Source organism: Sus scrofa, chromosome 14, assembly GCF_000003025.6.
Source record: "Sus scrofa isolate TJ Tabasco breed Duroc chromosome 14, Sscrofa11.1, whole genome shotgun sequence".
NCBI lineage: Eukaryota > Metazoa > Chordata > Mammalia > Artiodactyla > Suidae > Sus > Sus scrofa.
The window spans coordinates 133,453,335-133,474,778 of NC_010456.5; the positions used below are offsets into that span (position 1 = coordinate 133,453,335).

At 57.1% G+C, this 21,444-nt stretch overlaps 1 protein-coding gene across 18 annotated transcripts in view; it reads right to left on the bottom strand.

Moving 5' to 3' along the window:
- The window catches only part of CHST15 (carbohydrate sulfotransferase 15), an 84,613-nt gene continuing 69,993 nt past the window's right edge, over positions 6,825-21,444 (bottom strand). For all 18 annotated transcript variants that reach the window (XM_005671541.3, XM_005671536.3, XM_005671535.3 and 15 more), the window contains 3 exons: positions 18,009-18,165; positions 10,856-11,003; positions 6,825-9,314 (listed from right to left, as the gene is read on the bottom strand). In XM_005671541.3, the coding sequence (XP_005671598.1) occupies positions 9,124-9,314; positions 10,856-11,003; positions 18,009-18,165 (496 nt within the window). In that variant the 3' untranslated portion in view covers positions 6,825-9,123. The remainder of the gene's footprint in view (positions 9,315-10,855; positions 11,004-18,008; positions 18,166-21,444) is intronic.

The window sequence follows — 21,444 nt, forward strand, 5'->3', positions numbered from 1 at the left end:
GGCCATCGTGGAGGTGGGGGTAACACATGCCCTTGGCCTTGGGGTGAGGTCAGAAGCGGACTCAGGTAAGCAATGGGGAGGGGGCGCGGCTGGTGGTGCGATGGCTTGAGCAGAGGCAGGGAGGTGGGAGCTCTGGAGCCCAGGTGATGCACGTGCTGTCTTAGGGGAAGTGGATTAGAGGCCAGACAGAGATGTCTGCCCGTTTCCTGAGGTCCGTGCAGGCTGCCCGGGGCTCTGCCCTTAGAATTGGAGGCCGGCTTAGCATTGCTGGCATTTCCCTGAATTCCATTATGTTGAAAGCGCAGAAAACGGCAGTTCTCCAGATTATCTCATGTGGAGGTGGGAGTCCACAAAGGCTCTCCATGGCGACCGTGGGGCCTGATTTGGGATGTTCAGCTGCCCTGGGAGAGCAGAGGCCAGCCCCGAGAAGGCAGGCGGCCGCGCCCCATTCCTCAGCCGTGACTCGAACCCACAGCAGCGGCAGGAGCTGCTGGCCTGGGGGCCCCAGAGGGCCCAGTCCTGACCTCAGAACTGGTGGCACAGGGGCAGCCTCGGGGGCGGGCTCAGAGGAAGACTCAGACTGTGAGATGGACGGGCTCCTGGCACAGCCACCCCGCCTGCTCAACCTCCCCAAAGGCGGGGCTCCTCCCCAGGCCTGGCACTCACTCGGCCTGGCTTCCCCGTACGGTGGCTGCAGGCCACGGAAAGGAGGCAGTAAGAGGGTGGCAGAGCCCAGGATGGAGTCTCTGCCCAAAGACCCCTGCAAGGCTGGGCACTGATGGGGTGCGGGGAAGTGGGGGGCGCTGTCCAAGTCAGTTCTGCTGCTGCCACAGGGGAATGACCTGCAAGATGCCACCTGGTCCTGACCTCAGTGCCCAAATCCCGTGTCGGCCCCTCCAGCCCAGAGTGTCCAGAACACACCTGGCCTCACGGGAGGCTCTGCCCCACCCCCTCCCTACCTGCCTCCTTAGACACCCAGAGATTCCAGGGGCTCAGAGGGAAGAAGGGCAGGGGAGAGTCGGGCCCTGGAGAAAGAGGACCTAAAATCAAGGACCAGCTCTGCTCCTGGAACCGGGGGTCTGGGGCTCAGTCCTTGGCCCCTCTGAGCCTCAGTGTCCCCTCCTGTATAATGACAGAACCAGAATAAATCTGATGCCTCTGTCCCAGGGTGGTGGTGGGGATCCAGACCCTCAAAGGGGCACGTGGCACAGGGCCTGGCATTCAGCAGGTGCTCAGTAAACAGCAGGCGCCGTTATTACCACTGTCCCCACTTGTCCTGCATGTGCCTCTTGTCCGGCCTCCCCAGTGACCCTGATGTCTGCCTCCCGTCCCCTAAACATCTTGGCTGACCTTCTGCGCCTGCTCAGTGCCCTTGGCCATTCTGCAAAATGCCCTCTGGTCAATTGTGTGTTTACCGCAAGTTGAAATCATGTTGATTTCCAAGTCTTTCTTATGCCAGTGGTGCTTGATATCAGAAATGTGTGATTTAGTAGAATATAAACCAGAGTTCCCATGGTGGCTCAGCAGGTTAAGGACCTGAAGTTGTCTCTGTGAAGATGTGGGTTCGATCCCTGGCCTCATTCAGGGGCCATAGTGCCGATCCCCATGGGCTGGCAGCTGCAGCCCCCATTTGACCCCTAGCCTGGGAACTTCCCTTATTTATTAAATAAATAAAAAATAAACACATAAGCCAGCTATCCTCGGGCTGTTTGGTAACAAGGCTCCTTTATGCTCTTAAAAATTACTGACGATCCCAGAGAGCTTTTGTTTACGTGACTAACATGCATCAGTGTACTTACCGTATTAGAAATTAAAGCTGGGAGATGTCTGACGCCCATGAGAGCACAAGCACGTGGTCCAGCAGCAGAGTGAGCCTCGGCCACTGTGTCATCACCTTCATGAGAAAATGAGAGGGCGAAGTTGGTCTCAGTGTGACCAGCAAGAGTTTTGTTTTGTTTTGTTTGCTTTTTAGGGCCGCACCCGCGGCATATGGAGGTTCCCAGGCTAGGGGTCCAATCGGAGCTATAGCCGCCAGCCTGCACCACAGCCACAGCAACACCAGATCCTTAACCCACTGAGCGAGGCCAGGGATCGAATCCACACCCTCATGGATACTAGTTCGGTTCTTTAACCACTGAGCCACAACGGGAACTCCAAGAGTTTCAGTGCTGACTGGTGGGTCTCCTGAGGGTCCCAGGGGTTGCCAACATCCCTGGACCACACTTTGAGAACCACTGATGTAAACAGATGAAATACAAATGCAAAATAGGAGGAAGCTTGAAAAGCAGGTCGGAAGCTTTGGAAAGTCCCAGCACACAGCAGGAAATAATTCTGGGAGAATCAGCTCATCCGCCATGAGCCACTCGGCCTTTGGATGCTTTGCAAGTGGCTTCCAGTTCTCGGGCCCCTTTAGAGAACCAACGCCAGAAACCACAGCTGATTCATCCTGATGTGGTTTCGTCCACAAAGATGACCCCAGAACTCCAATCTGCAGATTCATGGTCGGGCATGGGGTGGGGGGAGGCTTGGCTTTTATTTAATCAAAAGACAAGCGAAGGTACTTTAAATATCTTAAGTAAAAATCAAATGTGTAATGTGTATGTGGTTACGTAGGCTTTCCCCCTTATCCAAGTTGCCCAGTTAACTCTACAATTGGAGAAGCTTCGAGAATTCTGGCCCAACCCTCGCGTCCCGCCCCCGTGGACACCAGCTCCGCACCTCATCCGTGCCTCCCACCATTAAGGCTCTGGCCTCCCAGTTGCGTCACATGATCAATGCTCCATAAACACGTGGGGCAAGACCTGGGGAAGGAACCATCCAAAGAGCAAGGAGCAGCCCCTGACCCCACCCCACCCAAGGCCTGGCCCCGTGCCTTGTGCAAAACAGATGTTCAGAAAATCCTGGCTAAAAAATTAAAGTTTGATTCTTCGCACCCTTTCCAGCTGGAGGGTGTCCCCTTGGTGCCTTGGAGGTCATTAGGCGGGGCTGAGCCCAGAGGTGGGCCATCCACTTCTGAGGTGACGCTGGGCGCCCCCACTGCCAGCCTTGATGTCCACCTGGTCCCAGGAGTGGGAGGCTTAGTCAATTCCGAGCTAAAAGCAGAGGAGAAGCCTCTTCCGGCGGGAGTCCCAGCCATGAGTCCCTTTTGGCAGAATGAAGCCATGTTCATGGCCCTTGCTTTCCCCTAGCAGCCCCAGTCACTGCCCAGACCCTAGACGGGCAGGTCTGCAGAGACCGCTGGCCCAGAAGGCCTAGAGAGGGCTGCCCCATCACTAAGGGCGTCTGAAACGGGGACGACGTATGAAATGCAGACAGGCTGCTGGGGAGGAAGGGAGGGGGCAGGGGCTATGCATTGGCACCATGGTTAAAAACATTGACTTTGAAGTTAAAAAGCAAAAAATCTGAGTTGACATTCTGGCCTTTTCTTTCCGGAGATTGGAGCTGTGTGACCTCAGGCAGGTGTGTAGCCTCTCTGATCTTCAGTTTATGCTTTCATGTACCATTGCCTTGTTAATTCCAACACGCACTCATGAGGCCCATGGACTGCAGATGTGGAAAGGGCCCGTGGTGTCCCCAAGGTTACTTGAACCCGGCTCATCTGGCTCCAGGCCCAGGGCTCACCTCTCCCCACACTGTCCTCTTGGGGGGCCGAGCCTGGTGGGTGCAAGTCAGATGGTCCCTTTCAGGGGAAGAAAGGTAAAGAAGGATGGCTTGGGACTCTGGGAGAAGATGCTGGAAACTTTCCCACCTCGATTCCCCAGACCCAGGTTTTTTCTGCCCAGCGAGAAGGGAATTCCTTAGGGAGGCGAAGGGCTGACCCCTCACCGTGGCCTCCTCACTGTGCGCAGCCTGGGGGAGGACCAGGCTTCAGGCCCACCTGCTTCTAGATCGGACCAAGGCCTGACCTTAAAGGGGCTACTCAGAGCAGGCAGAAGAAAGTCCCAGGAGCCCCAGTGCCTTTGCTGCCCCAAGCAAGGGGTCCTCAGGGCAGGAGAGGAGACCCCTGTGTCTGTACCCCAGGCTCAGATCGGGGCATCCACAGGGAAAGGGCTGATCCTACTCCTTGCTCTGCCCGCCCCCAGGGCACGGTGATGCATACAGGTGCAGCCTGAGCCGGTCCCACCGCGGGAGGACTCAGCCACTCTCAGGCGGCAGCCCAGAGAGCCCGTTCTTCCTCGTGGGCCTGCTGCACTCGCTGAGATGCCACCACTTGTGCCTCTGTGGTGTCCTTGTCACCTGAAGGCTCTCAGGGATAGCAACCGCCAGGCCTCAGGGATCAAGGGCCACCCAGTCTCCCTCTGCCACTTGGGACCTGAGCAGGAGCAGGTTGGCAAAGGATGGGAACCAAGAGGGGGAGGAGGAGGAGGGCTGGGGACAGGGGCCAGGCTGACGGCTGGGCCTCTTGGAGCCGGGACAGAGCCAAGGTCAGGGAGTGGAGGCTGGCTTGGGACCATTAGGCACGAGTGCTGAAAGTGAGGCTGGAGGTCACTTTCCAAAGCCACCCCCGGAGAATGAGGCTGGGGCCAGAGGCCATCAGCCCCCGAGGCTCTCAGGGACCAGAAGACATTCTAACCATTTTTGTCGTTTTCAGAAGCTGCTTCCTGAGAGACATGACTAACCCGAACACAGCTGAACTTCAGAAACTCAAAACTTCCCATGTGGCTCATGTGGGGCTCCTGGGGGAACTGGGAAAGTAACTTAAACCAAAAAAATAAACTGGGGGAGTTCCCACTGTAGCTCAGTGGTAATGAACCCAGCTAGTGTCCATGAGGACGCGGGTTCGATCCCTGGCCCTGATCAGTGGGTTAAGTATCCGGCATTGCCATGAGCTGCTGTGTAGGTTGTAGATGCAGCTCAGATCCCACATTGCTGTGACTGTGGTATAGGCTGGTAGGTGCAGGTTCAATTCAACCCCTAGCCTGGGAACTTCCACATGCCACACTTCCCTAAACACACACACACACACAAAGGTAAGCACTCAAAAATCACTTCCACCCAGCACTAAAGAAAGAGCCCTGTCTGGGGCTGGGATGTCCCCGGGCTCACCTGGGAGAAACATACAAAAGAACGACTTGCCACACACCCTGTCCTGCTTCCTCCAGTCACAGGGTCCCTCCTGGTCAGGAAGACGCAACCCCTCCGAATGGACGTGTCCAGAGCTCAGCCCTCCGCTAGGCAGCCGCTGCCCACGCAGGCCTGCGCGGGCCCCTCGGGGCACGGGCAGACAGAGACAGGCACCTGTCCGAGAGCTCACCGGCCCCACCCTCTATTGACAGCTGAATAACCACCCCAAGACGACGGCATCCTGATTCCGGAACCTACAAGGAGTCCTGCAGACGTGACCTGGAGACGTGGCGACGATCCCGCGTTGGCCTCTTGGGGACCCAGCGGAATCCTCGGGGGCCTTACAAGGGCAGACGGGGAGAGGCAAAGCTGCTGTGACCGGGAGGCAGAGGGAGTTTGGAGGTGGAGGAAAGGGCCACAGGCCAAAGAAGACAGGTGGCCTCCAGCATCTGGAAGAGCGAGGAAGCGGGTGTTCCCTGGAGCCTCCAAAAGGATCCGGTCCTGCCAACACCTTGGCCGTAGCCCCGCGAGACCGAGTTGGGTTTCTGACCCTGAGAGCCTTGAGATCACACACCTGTGTTGGTTCAAGCCACGCCGTGTGGGGTAAATAGCGGCCATGGGTAGGGGTGCGGTCCCCAGGTGCCCTGCCCCGCAGGCCCTGCTCCCGGGCTGCCCCGCAGGCCCCTTCAGTGGAGGAGCCAGGAAAGCCGCGTCTTCCTACCAGTCTCCAGCGGCTCTGCGCACAGGGTGAGAACTCTGGAGCAACGGGAAGTACCTGCCCACACACAATCCTTCTCGCTGCTGGACCAGGCTCCAAACTCCCCCCCTGGAAGCACGGCCTTGGCTTCAATTCCCACAGAGTCGTCTGGGGAGCGGTCTTCCCAGGGGGCGCTTATACTGAGACGCACGTGAACCTCACGAGGATGTCGGCCGAGAGCTGGGTCCCGAGCGGGGAGGCCGCGCAGCACAGAGGGTTCTGGAAGGGCCCCCAGGGGACGGGGTGGGGGATCAGCCCTCCAGACCTGCTCAGCGGTCCCCCCACCCACCCCTCTCCTCACAGGCACAGAACTTTCTCTGCTGAGCAAAGCTGTTCTTGGTTTTGCCTTCAACAGACAGGGCCTCCTCGTTTCCAGGCCTGGGCTGGCCAGCCACTGTGGGGAGCGGTTCTGGGCAGAGGCTCGCCCAGAGTGGGTCTCGCCAGAATCCGGGCTCCACGCGTCCCCAGGATGGCCCAGACTCCTAGAGCCCCAAGCTCATCTCCCTTAGGCTTGTCCTGGCAGCACTTGGGGGCCTAGAATGTCCAGTGACAGTGACACGCACCAGTGACAGCAGGAGTCTCAAACTCACAGCCCCCAAGGGCCACACAGGCCCGGCAAGGAGAAGCAGCGCATCAGGAGAGGCAGCACCTGCGGTCACCAGTCTTCCAATCTAAATGTCTGATGAGGACACCGGGCCCATGTGTGGACAGAGCAGGGCCACGCCGCCCTGACGCCCAGCCCAGCAGGCCCCAGGCAGGAGTCCCCTCCCCAATCGCCTCTGTCACCGTCACCAGAGGTGGCAGGTCCCTCCCTACAGGGCACCCAGCCCGTGCAGGTGACACGGAACTCTCCTGCGGCTCATTCACGCGCAGTGGACCAGCGGGGAACCTCCCACAAGGGCTCTGACGGCTTATAAGGAGGGGTCCCAGTCACAGGGGTCCACAGTTGATTATGCTACATATTAATTAGCATAACTGAATATTAATGAGCACGGCATGGACATACCTTACACCACTAAGGGAATACAGTTTAATACAATCGGATACACAGCTTTGGGGACACAACGTGACTGCCACACCCGGGTCATGGAAACGCTCCGTCTCACTTTGGTTTGGGGACAACAAGCTCAACGCCTCGCTTGAAAGGACAGCTGTGCTGTCAACTAGAGAGGGCCTTGAATGGCAGCGGGGGGAGAGACGGGGGCGGGGGGGGGGGCGGTCAGAGGAAATTCAAGGTGCCAGACAGACAGACAGCCCTTTGAAGAAAGGGCCCGGGAGAGAAGGGGCTGCACGTGCTGATCGGCACGGAGGGATGGGCCTGTGTCTATAAAAAGATCAGTACAATAAACCAAATAATATTGGAAATCAGACTTTCAGTGATACTTCTGTAAGAAGCAGAATTGTGCTACATGTTGTTCACATGCACAGGAGGAAGAAAAGTCCTTGCGGGAACGACAGGCAGGGCCGATGGGCTGAAGGGGACAGCTGAGCGGCAGCGGCGTCAACCCACGCGAGGGGACTGTGTCCAGAGCCGAGGCCCCGCGGCGGAACGGAAGGACGCCCCCTCGGGAACACGCCCACCCATCCGCGCACGCATGCGCACACCTGGACTGCAAACACACCCACTCGCAGGTGACGTCGCCCGGAGGCACCTTGGCTCCGCCCGGGTCGGCCTGCTGCTCCCAGTGCCACGGGGAGGGGAAGGGCGGGCTGTCCCTGAAAGCAGGTCAGGACCACGGCTCTCTCGGCAGCAGAAGCAGCCCGGCCGAGCCCGTGAAGGCCTCCGCACACCTGCAGAGGAGCTCGGCGTCCCACCTCCGCCGGCGCCAGGCCTGGGCAGCCGAGCCAATCCTCACGCCCGGAGGGGCGGCTGGCCGCAGGGCCGATTGCCCTTTCCCACGGCCGTGTGTCCGGGACCCTGATTTGAGGGCTCGGATTCGCGGGAAGCGTCCCTCAACGGTCACGGGCAGGGCCTGGTTGGGGTCCAGCCCGGCGCTGCGCACACGACTGGGTTCGATCTTTCCTGCCACCTCTGAGAACCAGCTAGACCTGCGGCCCATCCATCGGTAAACCAAGCTGCCACGTGGCCCAGAAAGTTCTGGTGAGGACACAGCTCCTGGCATTCTTGCTGCGAATCCCCACACACCATGTCCGGCCCAAACAGAGCTCAGGCGCTGCGTTTCTGGCCGGGAAAGGAGACTCTCTGGAGGTTCGTGAACTGAGAAAGACTTCTGGCCACACGTGGTGGAGAACACGGGTAAGAGGCTCATTCGGAGGAAGGGCCTGCTGCATCCAGAGCTAAAACCTCCAAAGCCCAGAGTGGCCCGAGGACCTTGGGTGCACGGCAAGGGCCCGAGTGCCGAGACGGTCCCTCCACCCCCAGGATGCTCAGCCTGGCATTAAGAGCAAAAACGTCCCTTCTGATTTTTTTTTTTTGCCTCACCCGAGGCATGTGGAAGTTGCCTAGTCATGGATCAAAACCCGCGCCACAGTAGAGGCCCGAGCCACTGCAGTGACTACGCCAGATCCTCAACCCGCTGAGCTACGAGAGAACTCCTTCCCTTCTGATTTTAAACGGCATTTCTATCCAAAGAGAAACTGGAACAACTCTTTTGAGAAAACATCTAAAGGGGCAGAAAAGAGAGCTCCAGCTAGTGAAACGCACCAAGCGGTTTTAAACGTGTTCATTTTCTGCTAAACAGGAGTTAGGTCCACCAGGACAGAGGAGGAGGAGGTCCCCGCGGCAGAGCTGTGCTACCAAAACTGGCTTGTGTTTCTTTCTCATGTAGAGTCGAGTTAATCCGGTTTATCTCTGAAGAGACAGAAGAGCTGACGTCAGGGGCAAAGGGAGAAACAGGAAAAGAGCCTCTATTTTGCACCCAGAGGAGGTTAGTGATTAAACCGTGGGTTTCCAAACCACGTATGAAGAGGTTCTGGCAGCCCCCAGGGGGACCTCCAGGGACCCCAGGACTGTCCAGGCCCAGAATCTGCGCTTCCCGCGGCCCCCGGGCCAGCGCCTGCCGGCCTCGTCCGGAGCCCAGCCACTCGGAGCAGAAGGAGGCCCTTCCCACGTGGCATTTCCAGAAGCCTCCATTGGAGTCTGGTGAAGGGACCACTGCTGGGCTCTTTAATATCACGAAGGAAATTCTGAACCGGTTTCCCCCAGCAGGTGCCTGCGGAGAGGTTTTCTCCAGAGCAGAGAGGTTGGCTCAGAGCAAAAGGGTTCCTCTCACCAAGAGTGACTTTATACCCATGGGAACAGTGGAAAGGCTGGCCCCGCGCTGGCAGCAGGCACTGGGCCCTCAGGTCTTCTTCCACAAGAAGGCCTCGTCAGCGAGCACCTGCGCCAGCCGGGCGTTGAAAGGCCCGTAGAAGTCCTGCAGGATCCTCTGGGTGACCGGCCACATGGGCCCCAGGTTCCGGTCCTCAGGACGCCGCGCGTTGGACGCTGGGCTCTTGGTCAGCAAGGCCTCTTGCTTCTCAGTTAAGGGCCCTGGAACACAAAGGAAAGACGCTGTGAGGCCGGAGGCAAAAGACACTTGAGAAACTCCCAGCTGAGCTTCCTGTTGAGACAGGAGTTTCCGAAAGAATGTGTCGGGAGATTAAAATTCTTTGGCTGGATCCGTGTCGGCGTTGCCGCGGGGAAGGCAGAGGTTCCAGCGAAACAGCCGAGAATCCGTGGCCCGGGTGCTCCATCCAGCCAGGAAGCAGAGCTGGCGCTTGGGGTGCAGCCTCACCTGAGCCTCACCTCCTGTTTCCTCGCCAGCTGCTCCTAAAGGGGAGCCAGCCTGTCTCTGGGTAACCGTGCGACCTGTCAGGCCCAGCCGTGCATAGATTTTCCTGCTAACCAGCCCGCTGGAGTTCTGCCACCACCATCTCTACACCAGGCGGCTGGTGCCAGGGCCCCGCGGCAGGGCCATATTTCACCCCGGGTGTTGTGCTGTGAAGGGGGGGACATCGTGCCAAGACCCTCCCTGGCTGAACCTCCCCCGCAGCAGGGGCATCTGCAGGTGCCCCCCCACCGCCTGGCCCGCCCCACTTCAGGACCACAAGCCTTTGACCCACAGGCTCCGGCCTGTGTGCCTGGGCTCTTGGCATCAGTCCTGAGCCGTGTCACACACAGAAAAGCGACCTCCCAGTGTCCTTGGGTTACGTGACATGGAAGGAACAGATCTGGCCTCACTGTCCATCTGCAGGACTAAAGGCGAGCTCCCACAGGCGGCCACACCAAAGGAAAATGGTTTTTGGCCTTCAAAGGACAAAGCGGTCACACACCCTCACATGACCAGCTCTCAGAAGAGGAGAAAGAATCAAGTGACCAAAGGGTCCTAATGCCTGCTGGGGGGCAAGCAGACTGCAGGAAATAGTCAACCAGCAGAATTCTGGGTGAGCCCACTGACAGGTAAGCACCTGGGAGGGCCGTGCCCTCCACTTCCTCCCCACTGCCAGGGTCTGGGTGCGAGCACCGTCCAGGGGTGCCACTTCACACCATGGCTGGCAACCCGGCCTGTTGCCATGAAGTGCCACTCGGGTGGGGGGTGGCATCCTCTGGCTGGGGCAGGCTCCCCCCTCCCAGAAGCCATGACCAGCAGCCCAAACCCAGCCACACGGCGCTGCCTCCACTGGTCCCCAGCAAAGCTGAGCCATGCATTGAGCTGTCCCTTCCCTCCTTCAGGCCCTGTGGCCTCTGCCAGCCGGTCCAGCTGCCCAGACAGCCTGTCCACCCTCAGGAAGCAGCTCACACTGTTCCTTCCGCGACTCCTTCAGCAACTGGGCGAACCTCCCCCGACACCATTCTCAGCTACTCGGTTACTTGAGCCTCGGCTTCTCCTCTCCCTCCACCAGACCAGCAGCTCGCAAACAAGAGGAGAGGGCAGACACCCCTCCCCACACGGTACACAAGGCACGCCCCCCAGGGGACAAGGCGGTGCTTTTCAAACAGGTACTGAGCGGCTCAGCCCCGCCACAGCCCCGGCTCGGCTCGGGGAGTCTGCTCGGGGCTCAGAGAGCCGGTGCCTGGCGTGACATCCGTACCGAGGCTGAGGAACTGGAAGACCCTGTGCATGGTGAACTTGACGTTGGAGGCGTGGTCTTCCAGGCGCAGAATGAGGAACTGTTCTTTATCGAAGACGGTGAGCCAGTCCAGGAGATACACAGCGTACAGCCCGACCTGCAGCCTCACCTGGGACCAAAAAAGAAGGCAGGCGTTAGCCCGGGAGTGGCTCCGCCAGCACCACAGGCACTTTTCCAAACATGCTGCACACGTCTTGTAAGCCAACAAGCAGAAAGTCCGAGCAAACAGTCCCCTTCAGAAGGTGGATTTTAAATGCCGCCCATTCTCACTTCCCTATAAGGGCTTGTGCTTCTCACACGAGGATTCCCAGACTCAGGGCCACCGAGTCCCCAGGACAACCCTTAGGCGGCCCCGCACTTCATAGCGGGGACTCGGGTAGAAGTGGAGGCCAAGGTTACACCCACCAATGGTGCCCATGTTCTTGGCACAGAATCCTGGCTGCCTCTGCTCCTGCGCCCAGCACACCACCGCCCTGAGAACAGCTGCCGATGCCCCCCAACGAGCCATGTGAGAGAACCACAAAATTCGTGTCTCCACAGGGACATCCGTGGCCTTGAGCGCGTGCACACATCCCCGTATGAGCAGCTGTATGAAGCCGTCCCTCCACCTGCATGTGGGGGTCCTCCTCCTCCTGTGCCGTCTCAGCGAGCCCGTGTGCTGAAGCACTAACCTTACCCTCACCCTCAGCTCCTGCAAGGTGACCTGGAGGCCCCCTGGGATGTCCTGTCTGATAAGAGTGTCTTGCTTGCCTGGGAGGGTCCGGCCCCTGGGATGCTCTAACAGCGTGAGTTATGATGGGGACTCGGGGCCACAAAGCCTCCGCCTGACCTCCAGGAGGCACGGGGCAGGAGGGGTCAGGCAGGTGGGTGGTCCCCAAGGAACACTGCAGACACCAAAGGCTTGGGTGGGCTTCCCTGGCTGGCAACATCCTGCACGTGCCGTCCACAGGCTCCTTCCCTTGGCCGATTTTAATCCGTATTCTTTCCCTGTTGTGAGTGTAACAGCCAGCACTGTGTTCTGTGACCCCCTCCAGGGAACAAGTGCACCCCAGAGGGCTTTGGGGGACATACCCCCAACTTGCGAATGGTGTTAGGAGGGACCGCGGTCTTGGGGACTGATTCCTCTAACTTTGTTGGCTCCAAACTGTTGGCAAAGCTCCAAAAAAGAAGGGGCCCTTCCTTCCCCTCTGCTCTGAGGTCCCCGAGTCCTCAGGGCCCCGCTCCACATCTGCCTACGGCCCCGCCTCCCTGTGCTCTTCCCCGAAGCTTCGCATCCCTGCCTTCACCCTCGCCTCTCTGTTCAGGCCACATCAGGGCCTGCCTGGCACTGTCCCAGCGTCCCCTCTGGAGCCCCTGTCTCTAGTCTCCACGTGTGAGCTTCCCAAACTAACAGCCTGGCCACGGCCGGCCCACACTCGGGGCCTCACTGGCTCCCAGTGCGAGGAGTCCCTGGTCGGACTGGACCCACCCCTCCCACGTGGAGCGCCTCCCAGCGCCCAGTCTCACTTCCTGAAGCAGACACTACACATCCTGTTCCTTCTCCTTCCCGCCTTGACCTTGAACTCCGCGGGGCAGGGACCAAGCTCTTCCATCATCCCAGCCCAGCGAGGCCGCAAGCCCTGGCACGTGAGCGTTTCTCGGGTAGAAACTGCTGAACGCAGTGGCAACAATGAGAGGGTGCCATGCTTGACAAAATATGTACAGACACTAGCCAGTTTCATCTCTCGCTATTCTTTTCCCATTTCACTGTTTTTCTAATGGCATGGGAGGCTGCGGAGGAAGAGAAACAATTAGTGGGGGAGAAGCGGGCTCCCAAATTCATTAGCTGCCTCCAGCCCCCAGGCTGCTGCTACCTTAGACGCCAGAGCATAAAGAGACCTCAAGCTGGGCCACAGCGAAGAGAAAATGAGTACATGCCAGCCTTGGAAATAAATACACGTGTCGCCTCCAACATAGACAAACCGCTGCGAGAATGTCTTAAGTCACGGGCCTCACGGAGCTTTCCAGTTCTCCGTCGGGCTCGGGAGCCAGCCCCCTCCCCTGGAGGCCCAACCCGAGGAGGTGCATCTCCTCCAGAGACCCCACCTTTGCTACTGAGAACATTCTAGAAGGAAAGGAGCTGGATGTGTATGGAGGGACGAGGGTGTTCCATCCCTGCACCTGGCCACGGGTGACCATACTTCCCTGAGAGTGTGTCTGTGTCCTTGCGGAGCCCCTTCCGCTGCTGGCCCACTCCTCCCACGGAGAGCCTCCTTCACAGGAGGGCTGGTCTGACAGGGAAGGGCTGGCCGGGGCAGGGGGCAAGTCTGAGGGGGCTCTGGGGTGGGGGGGCACGCTCCCCTGCCCCCGAACACTCCCTCTCCGGCTCAGTCCGCCCCCCACCTCCCACCCGAGACCCCTAACCAGTCAAGGAAAGTGCCAGTCACCTCAAGTGACAGTTCCTGGGGCAAGGAGCATCACTTCCACCGCCTAAGACAGGTCCGCCCAGAATCCTTTTCCCTCATCGGTCCCCAGTATCGGCCAGAGAATCAAAATGGAATAAACACAGGAAAGCTTTTAGGGGAAGTGACCAAGATATTTACAATTTTAAACATCGGAGCCGAGAGACGCCTTCGAGGTTATCTGCTCCAGGGGACCCCTGACGGAGAAACAGTGGCCCAGGGAGGGGCGGGGGCCTGACCAGGATCAGTGGGGAACATCCTTGCACTTGGGGCCTGTCCGCCCCCACCCCAAACAGCCGAGGGGCCACTGCAGGCATCCCTTGACAGGCACCGAACCTCTCTGCGCCCCGCTATGGATTAGGGGGACTCTCCACCCAGCCTCTCCACTAGTTTCACACACACCTCGTTCATTCGTTCGTTCATTCTGCAAATAATCTAGCGCATCCTGCAGGCCAGGTACCCCACTAAGCAACAGTGACGCGTTGCTAAGTAACAGACGTGGCCCCTGGCCACGCGGAGCTTGTAATCTCGTGGAGACAGAGCTAAACTGCTGAAGAAACCATCACCTATGATCGCCAGCGGTGACATACGCTGAGGGAAAACCAAGAGGGCAGCGAGAGAGAAAACAGAGATCAGATAAAAGACCCCACAGACAAGGGGACCTTCGACAACCAGGAAGGAGGAGCGTGACAGGCTCTGGGACAAGGCCTCTCCAACCTGCGTCACAGCACACCCACCTAGAGGGCTGTGCTCAACAGGCTGGTGGGCCCACCTGCAAAGGTCCTGACTCTTGGGTCTGGGGCTCCACCTGGGAGTGTGCGGTTCTGACAAGTTCCCAGGGATGCTGTGCTAGTGGTCCAGGGACCACACTTTGCAAACTGATGCTGTGAGGCATCAGTCTGAGGACCTAGCAGGAGGGGGCAGGGATGGAGAGGAAGGCGGGGCCGCCTCGCTCGTGTGCTCAGGGACAGTGAGTGTCTTGGGCAGGGCAGGGCCAGGATCCTCGGATGTCTCAAAAAGACTGTCCTCCCTGCGCTGCAGTTGGGCTGGGATTCACAACTGGAGGGAACTTTGCTTTTCTCATGTCACAGTGACCGCCCCCCCACCTCCCCGCCCCCAAGGAGGGTCTCCAACTGCCCCCACCTGCCTGGCAGGAGCTCTCCAGAGACTGAAGGGTCACAGTCTGCAGGATGTAACAGCCCCTTCATCCTGTGTGTGGACCCTGCCCTAGGACCTCGCTCTGACCAGAGGCGCCTGCTAAGCTACTGCCTAGCCATCCTCAGCAAAACACGAAACTGAATTAAAAAGCGCATGCCTCTTGCCCATTCAAATCTTTGTTTTTAGGAGCCAGATAGGGAAGGCGGAAGCGCCGTGAGTTTCATCAGAGGCCATGGGACCTGGGACTGAACCCTGACCTCCTGTCATGAGCCACGCGGCTCTGGGTGGAAGTGTTAACCTCTGCGAGCCTCCGTGACATCTGCAAAGTGGGCGCAGATTTCTCGGGAATGGAGAGGACTGAACAAGATGACGCCCTGGAAGAACTTAGAGGTGCCCCTTGTCCCCTCTCTACCAGGAAGGACAGAACTGGACATCACTCCAGACCGTGACGGGCCTGGAGACGGCACCAGAGCATTGGCTGTCCCAAAAGTTGCTAAAACTGACACGGATGGAGTAGGCACAGACAGTTGCAGAAGTCCCAATTAAGGGACCATAGATAAAGAGGGAAACTTAGGGGACTTTGGGAGATCACTGTAAGTGAGTACATTGCTCAAAAAAGCCATCAGCACGAGGCAGCCTTGCTTGACCAGTGGAGGCGTGAGAACTGCCTCAGGTGGTTGGTGGGCGATGGGATGAGCCCTTCATCCAGATTCCGACGGAGGGCAGGAGTTCGAGCACCGCCCTTCTGCTGATTTGAATACACGCCTTAGCGGATACCCAGGAGGAGCTACTCCTCCCAGAAAGGAAGAGGGGGGCTTTTGCGACCCCCACTCCCCTTGGAGGATAAACTGTAGCCCACTGGGTCCTCGGGGCAGAGCTTCTGTGCCTGCCCGCGTGCATCTCTCACAAGTGTCCTATCTTAATAAACCTATTTCTTGCCTATCACTTTGTCTCTCGCTGAATTCCTTTTGCACAGAGGCATAAAGAACCTGAACCTCGATGAGTCCAGACACAGGGTGAATGATTCTAATTTAAAACCGTGGGGTCTTGTCCCAATCTGGGTTTAGGCCGGGTTCGAGTCCCGGGCACGTGGGTTCACGTCCCAGCCTGCGTTCCGGCCGGGTTCAGGCCGTGAGTGCTGTCAGTTTGAAAACTAGCCCCCGCTGCCCACGGGTTCCCACAGGTACTTGCCTCACCACATGGGCCACCAGAGAAACTCTCAAGTCCTTTTCCTCCGTCTTGTCACTTTCCTACACACTCGCGTTAAGACACCATATGAGCCCGAGTTTCAACCACCCCTGAGCTCCTCCCAACTGCACGTTCCTGTGCTTGTGTGCTAATAAGCACATGACAACAAACTGATGTTTGCTTTTTTCTTTTTTTTTTCAGGGCCGCACCTGCAGCATATGGAAATTCCCAAATGGTCTAGGGGTTGAATTGGAGGCGCAGCTGTCGGCCTACGCCACAGTCATGGCACTGAGTGAGGCCAGGGATCAAACCTGTGTCCTTAAGGACATTGCGTCTGTCCTAAGATGGGCAGAGGAAAGAATTATTTCTCCTCCCCGCCACATGAATACACCCCCACTCTAATCCTTAGCACAGCCTGGGAAAGCGGCGTTATTACCCACTTTTATGATGAAGCAACTGCGTCTCTGAGAAGCAAAGCCAACTGCCCAGAGTCACCCAGCGAGTAACTACCTGCCCCCTGGGAACTGAACTACCACCACTGCCTGGCTCCAAACACCACTCCTTCCACCCTCCACGCCAGCCAGGCTGGGCCGATCTGGGGCTCTGTCTGCATCGTCCGGCCAAACATGAACTCCCGCAGGACAGCATGACATCCTGCCTGCTGCCTCCGGGCGCCCTGCCAGGTAAGACCACCCAGGGAATGAAAGTGGACATGGCCCTGTGGACACAGACCTCCTGGGTCCCCCGTTTCTTATTCTTAGGAAATGAGCCTCATTCAGCGGCCATAACCCTCCCTGAGTCCCTAGGGACGGGTTCTGACAGGTGCTGATCCAGGAAGGGAGGGGACGCAGAGACCAGGGAGGAGCAGGCAAGGTCCTTCTCCCTGGCTTCTCTGCACCCTAAACACAGTCACCTAAAAGCTAGAGATTAGGTACCCTGAGCACAGCGGCCTGTGGGTTAAAGACGATCAGCACGTGAGGCTTTTCGGGAACTTCCTCGTTTGTTCTAACCTCTGATCCATATGCCCTTTCTCCAGTTCTGTTACTCCAGGCAGTCGCCCGGAACACCAGCATCGGATCAGACGGAGATACCCCGACCCCAGCCTGGACGACTAAGATTCCCCCAAAGAAGGGAGAATGTGTTCACCTCCAACCCGGACTCTTGTCCAGAAACCTGTTTTTCTCCTTTTAACTCTCAAACTTCCCGCAGTCCTTCCCAATGGGGGACACAGTCTTTAGGGCATTAGCCCGCCGTGACCTTCCTTTGCCTGGCAAAGCAATAAAGCGATCTTTTTCTCCTTCACCCCAAACTCTGTCTCTGCATTTCAATTCGGCACCTGCAGATGGAGGCCGAATTCCGGCAACAATAACAACGGGTGCAGAATGAACCGGATCCAGAATGAACCGTCTGGACCTGGAACCCCACCCACCTGGACGGTCCCTAGCCTCGCCTCAACCAGATCTAATCACAGGGCACGCTCAGCAGAGAGGGCCTGTCCCTATGCCAACCCGTGGGGAATTTGCCATTAACAGCTTCTTTTGCATAAAAAAAGGACAAGGGAGTTCCCGTTGTGGCTCAGTGGTAACAAACATGACTAGTGTCCATGAGGACGCAGGTTCAATCTCTGGCCTCGCTCAGTGGGTTAAGGATCTGGCGATGCCATGAGCTGTGGTGTAGGTCACAGAAGAGGCTCAGATCTGGCGTGGATGTGGCTGTGGTGTAGGCTTGGGGGCTGCAGCTCTGACTGGACCCCATCCCTGGGAACGTCCTTGTGCCGCGGGTGTGGCCCTAAAAAAAAGAGGGGAAAAAAAACAAGGACAAGAAATGTGCAGCTATGTTCCTGAAGGTAAACAAGAGCAAAGCGAAGAGGGAGCAACAGAAAATATTTTTCCACCGTGACCTTGTGCAAGAAACCCTGAAAGTCGCTAGTGGGTAATGTTTTACACCAGCAAAAACAATCCACTATTAGAGAGAACGCTCTTAAGATGATCAGAGAGCTGGGTCCTCACATCTGCGGATCCTAATTACAGGGTGTGTTTTCAGAGCCGCACTAAATAGTCATCTCCCTAACTGCGCCCTCATTCTTCCGTAGGGGGAGGAGAGAGCATTGTAACTGGGAAGAAAGCAGGCTGCCCGCTGAAAGCGCCCAGCAGCTTCCAGTTTTTAAACCACGCCTATTTGTTTTGCATTCGCCACCCCAAGGTCCGGGGAAAGGCATCTGCACACTAAAACGCTCCTCTGCGTAGATGCTAACATCCTGGTCCACAAGGATCCCCTCGCCCAACAACCACAGAGCAGGCGCTGGGGGGCGGGGGGGGGCTACGCACAGGCATCGCATTGTTGAGGGTGTTGTTGTAGACGCAGGCGCGCAATGAATAATCCAGCATGCAATTTTCAAACAGCTGCAGCGCCTCTGTCACTTTTTCATGGAAGTCATCTGCCGATTTATTTGAACTTGCAAAGTAGAGATAGTCTGAGTACAACCTGCGAATAAAACAAATGGATATTTTTACCACCGGGAATGTGAAACCTCGCATCGAGTGACAATGGGAATCAACAAGCAATTACCTTATCTAGTTCGGTTCATTAAAACACCGCCTTTCCGCGTGTTCCCCGACAAACGCGCCACTTCTAACACCCCAAGACACCTCCCCACCCTTCACGGGGCTGCCCAAGCTCTCCTGAACTCAGACACGTCTACACTGGCCCCAGACAAGCCACCACTGGTAGGATTTTCTTTTTCTGGTTCTTTCCAGCCACCTCCGGCAGCGGCTGGTTTCACAGGAACAGTGAACTTGGAAATAACACTGGCTTGCAAAGATCGTGCCACGGCAGAGAGAGACCATGAAAACTGGATGCTTCTCCGCTGGGGGGAACATCTGTCGCTCTCCGTATCACAGCTCGGCGTGGCACGCCGAGCCCTTTCCGCAGACAGTTCTACCACGACGCTGAAAGGCATCTTTCTGGTTGGTAGGGGCCTATTTCTTAACACAATGTAAAATCACCCCCACGTGTGCATGCAGACACCTGTGGGCCTGCATGTGTGTCCACACACACACACACACACACACACACACACACGGATCTGCTCACACAGACCCCGGCACGCATGTGTAACAGTGTTTGCACACAGCAGCTGACAGTGCTTCTCTTTGACCAAACTGAACTCAGGTTCCTTCGAACCTTCTTCCCAACCTGACCTTGACTTTTATTTTATTTTACTTATTTTTAAAAATTTTTTGATCACCCCTCAGCATATGGAGGTCCCAGGTCAGGGGTCAGATCCGAGCTGCAGTTGTAACCTACACTGCAATGGCAACTCTGGATCGTTGAACCCACTCTGTTGGGCCTGGGATTGAACCTGTACCTAGCATGGCAGAGATGCTGCCTCAGATCCCACTGCACCACAGAGGATACTCCTTCACCTTTTTTTTTTTGCTTTTTAGGGCCTCACCCCTGGTACATGGAAGTTCCCAGGCTAGGGGTTGAGTCAGAGCTACAGCCGCCAGCCTACACCACAGCCACAGCAACACCGGATCCTTAACCCACTGAGAGAGGCCAGGGACCGAACCCACATCCTCATGGATCCTAGTAGGGTTCATTAACCACTGAGCCACAAGGGAACTCCTCGACCTTGACTTTTTTTTTGCCCAATTAAAGCAGGAATCGTGCTTGGTTGGTTTATACAGAATCCCCCGCCTCTGCTGTTTCCTCGTAGTGACTTTCCATCCATTGACCCACACCCCCTTTGGCTGTAAGTTTCCACTTTTCCTCGTTGTCTTTGGAGCAGAACCTCATCTTGTTTCCCCACTGCAAGGCCCTGCCACAGTCCTGAATGAGGGCGCCCTCGCATTCTTTAACACGTGTCAGTCATTATCTATCTTGCTTTTTTTTTTAACAAATTCTCTGCAAATATATTTCACTGGACTTTCAACATTACAAACAGCATTTTTTTTTTTTGCTATTAGATACTTCTTTTCTTATATCAAATAAAAAGTAAAGCAAAATAAGTTACACACAGTAATAAGCACATCTTTCTTTTAAAGTTTTTGCCTCTGATCTTCCCCATGGCCTTAGCTTCTGACCCCAGGCCCGCTCTCTCCCCTGTACTCTAAGTACTATAGGGACGAGGTGTGTGGCATTAAATTCATCTGTCAAACAGGAAATAATTGTGCTTTCCTCGTAAGGTACAAACAAGATCATCCATACAAATCCCAGAGGTGACCTTCGTTATCAGCTTCTTATACATTCTTCCAGAAATTTTCAATGCCTATTCAAACGTATATCTGCATATAATGTACCACAGTCTACGGGGTGGGATCAGAGGAGACATCTATTACCACAGCACTTGTCCGACGGTGTAATTCGGGGGAAACATGGACCTCACAGAGGTCGCAAAGGAGGGACCAACACCTCGGCCCAACCTAAACCTCGTTCCATGGTGGCCCAGTCATCATTTCTTTAACAGAACTTCTTCCGAGCCGTGAGTTTCCTAGCTCTTCCTCTCCCTTGTCTCTGCTGGCAGAGAGGGTAAGTCTTCATTGATTTGAGTTTTGGAAAATTCCCCCTTTGTTTCTGTCCAATACCTTTTTCTTCATCCACCTGCTGGGGCTCCCGCTGCTCTGCCCCAGGCCACTTGCTCCCACACAGCCCCAGCTGCCCAGGGAAAGCAGGCTCATGGGGCCTGGGCCCCGGCTTCGGGATGCCACAGTTCTCTCTCTCTCTCAGCCCCATACCTTCTGTTCCCCCAACTTCTCCACCCTGGCTCCCCTCTTTCCAGCGGAGGAAATTCAGCCAATCCTATCAGGTCCCCGCGTGCTCGGGGACGGCAGCTCTGCGCGGCTGGGAGGCTTCCGTCCTGGCCACGCTCATCCCTGCCGAGACAGCGGTGCCTGCAGCACAGGACGGCGGCAGCCCCTCCTCCGGCGCCCTCGCCTCTCATCCCAGCTGGAGTCCGAGTCGCAGATTTCCTAACAAGCAGGGCAGCGCGTGGCACCCTCAGCCATCCCCACCCCACCCCACGGAGGACACCTCTGAGAAGTCCTGAGATGTTGGCACCTGCCCACACACAGACGGCCCGGAATCCGCACCCACCCTGGAGGGAGCGCCGCGGACACGCCGCCGGGTGGGCCAATGCTCCGAAAGGACGTGCTTCGGGACCAGCTGCCAGACACCATCCTCCCCCAGATCCCCATTCAGCCGGATACAGGCCCCGGGGGACGCGACCTCGGTCCCTTACAGGGGTCCCCCCACATCGGCTGTGCTGTTTTCCCCTCTTCAAGAACAGGACATCTAGCAAGCCTGAAACACGGCGTCTGTCACGGCAGGGTCAGAGTATGACCGAGGGGCTGATGGACAAACGCCCAAATCAGGTTTGCACGGAGCTGTGCTTGTGCACGGGCACCTGGCAGCCAGGGGCCTGACGGGGTCCTTCCCGGCCCGCACACTTCCTATGGGAGCTGTCGACACTTCGGCTTTGCTGCCCAAGAAAGGCGCCCATGCAGAGCGACCCAGGCCTCTGAAACCGCCGTCAAATCTGCATGTAAATGGAAGTTCAAGTGCAGAGCTCCGACCGAGGACTCGCACACAACCAGCCAAGCTGGTTGCTGGAACTGGAATTCCACCACATAAATACCTGAAAACCCAACCATCGTCTCAAACGTTCCACACTGAAGTTAATTTGTGGTAATGGCATTTCTTGTAGACGTCTGGCTCATAAATGGAACAAGAGCCTCTGGAGCTGGCTTCATTTTAAACACAAAA